At 47.1% G+C, this 818-nt stretch overlaps 1 protein-coding gene across 1 annotated transcript in view; it reads left to right on the forward strand.

The window, feature by feature from the left end:
- WNT2 (Wnt family member 2) overlaps window positions 1–818 on the forward strand; it is a 19,024-nt gene that overhangs the window by 1,852 nt on the left and 16,354 nt on the right. The window contains exon 2 of the mRNA XM_009286873.2: window positions 9–115. Within this exon, the coding sequence (XP_009285148.1) occupies window positions 9–115 (107 nt within the window). The remainder of the gene's footprint in view (window positions 1–8; window positions 116–818) is intronic.

Genomic DNA, 818 nt, shown 5'->3' on the forward strand with positions numbered 1-818 from the left:
ACTGCAAGCTGCAAGTGCAAAGGGTCGAAAGCCCTGCGGGCAGCGCGGGACCCCCCTGCGCACGGTATTGGTCTCGTTGCGGGGCGTCCAAGCGAGCTGCAAAACACGGGTCCGTGTAACGGGTTAGAATGGAAACAGAAACCCGCCCCTCAAGCTGGGGACCCCAACCAAGCCCAGACTGAAAAGTCTTGGCGTAGAAGAGGAGATAAACCGCTTCTTGTAAACCTGGGGAACACGTTTAACCTTGGCACTGGCTGACGCGGGATCAAAGCCTGATTTATCAGACCGAGCATATTTCAATAAAATGACTATCTATCTGTGTCCATAGCCATATAAGTGTTATTTATTGCAGTGGCTTTTTGTCATGGTGTCTTCTAACTGCCACTTAAATGTTTGGGTTTTTTTAAATCACGGCTTTAACGATTTTATGATCGTATAAAATAATGAAAATACCAGAAAAGGACATTTTCTTCTGTTTGATCCCTTCAAAAGACACCTATAGGAGTTTGGGTTTTATAAAAGGTACCTTTCGAAACATTTCAGGACTAATAGAGACCATCTGGATACAGATGATGATGTAATTTAATTTTTGTCAAGGTTTTTGGTGTTTTCTTTTTTAAGTGCTGCACGGAGCTGTAACAGCGGGGTTTAGGGTTCTCCTAAATGCTTCACGTTATTAAAACACACGGCGTCGGAGACTACTTTTAAAGGATTTCCACTAAAAGGGCAGAGGCAGCTGCAGCTCTGGATCCGCCAGAGGAAGGGTCCTGCCCGCAGACGGGGCGCTGAGGACCCCCCAGAGCCGGTGCCCGGGTGTC

The sequence above is a fragment of the Aptenodytes forsteri genome, unplaced genomic scaffold (assembly GCF_000699145.1).
Source record: "Aptenodytes forsteri isolate BGI_AS27 unplaced genomic scaffold, ASM69914v1 Scaffold166, whole genome shotgun sequence".
NCBI lineage: Eukaryota > Metazoa > Chordata > Aves > Sphenisciformes > Spheniscidae > Aptenodytes > Aptenodytes forsteri.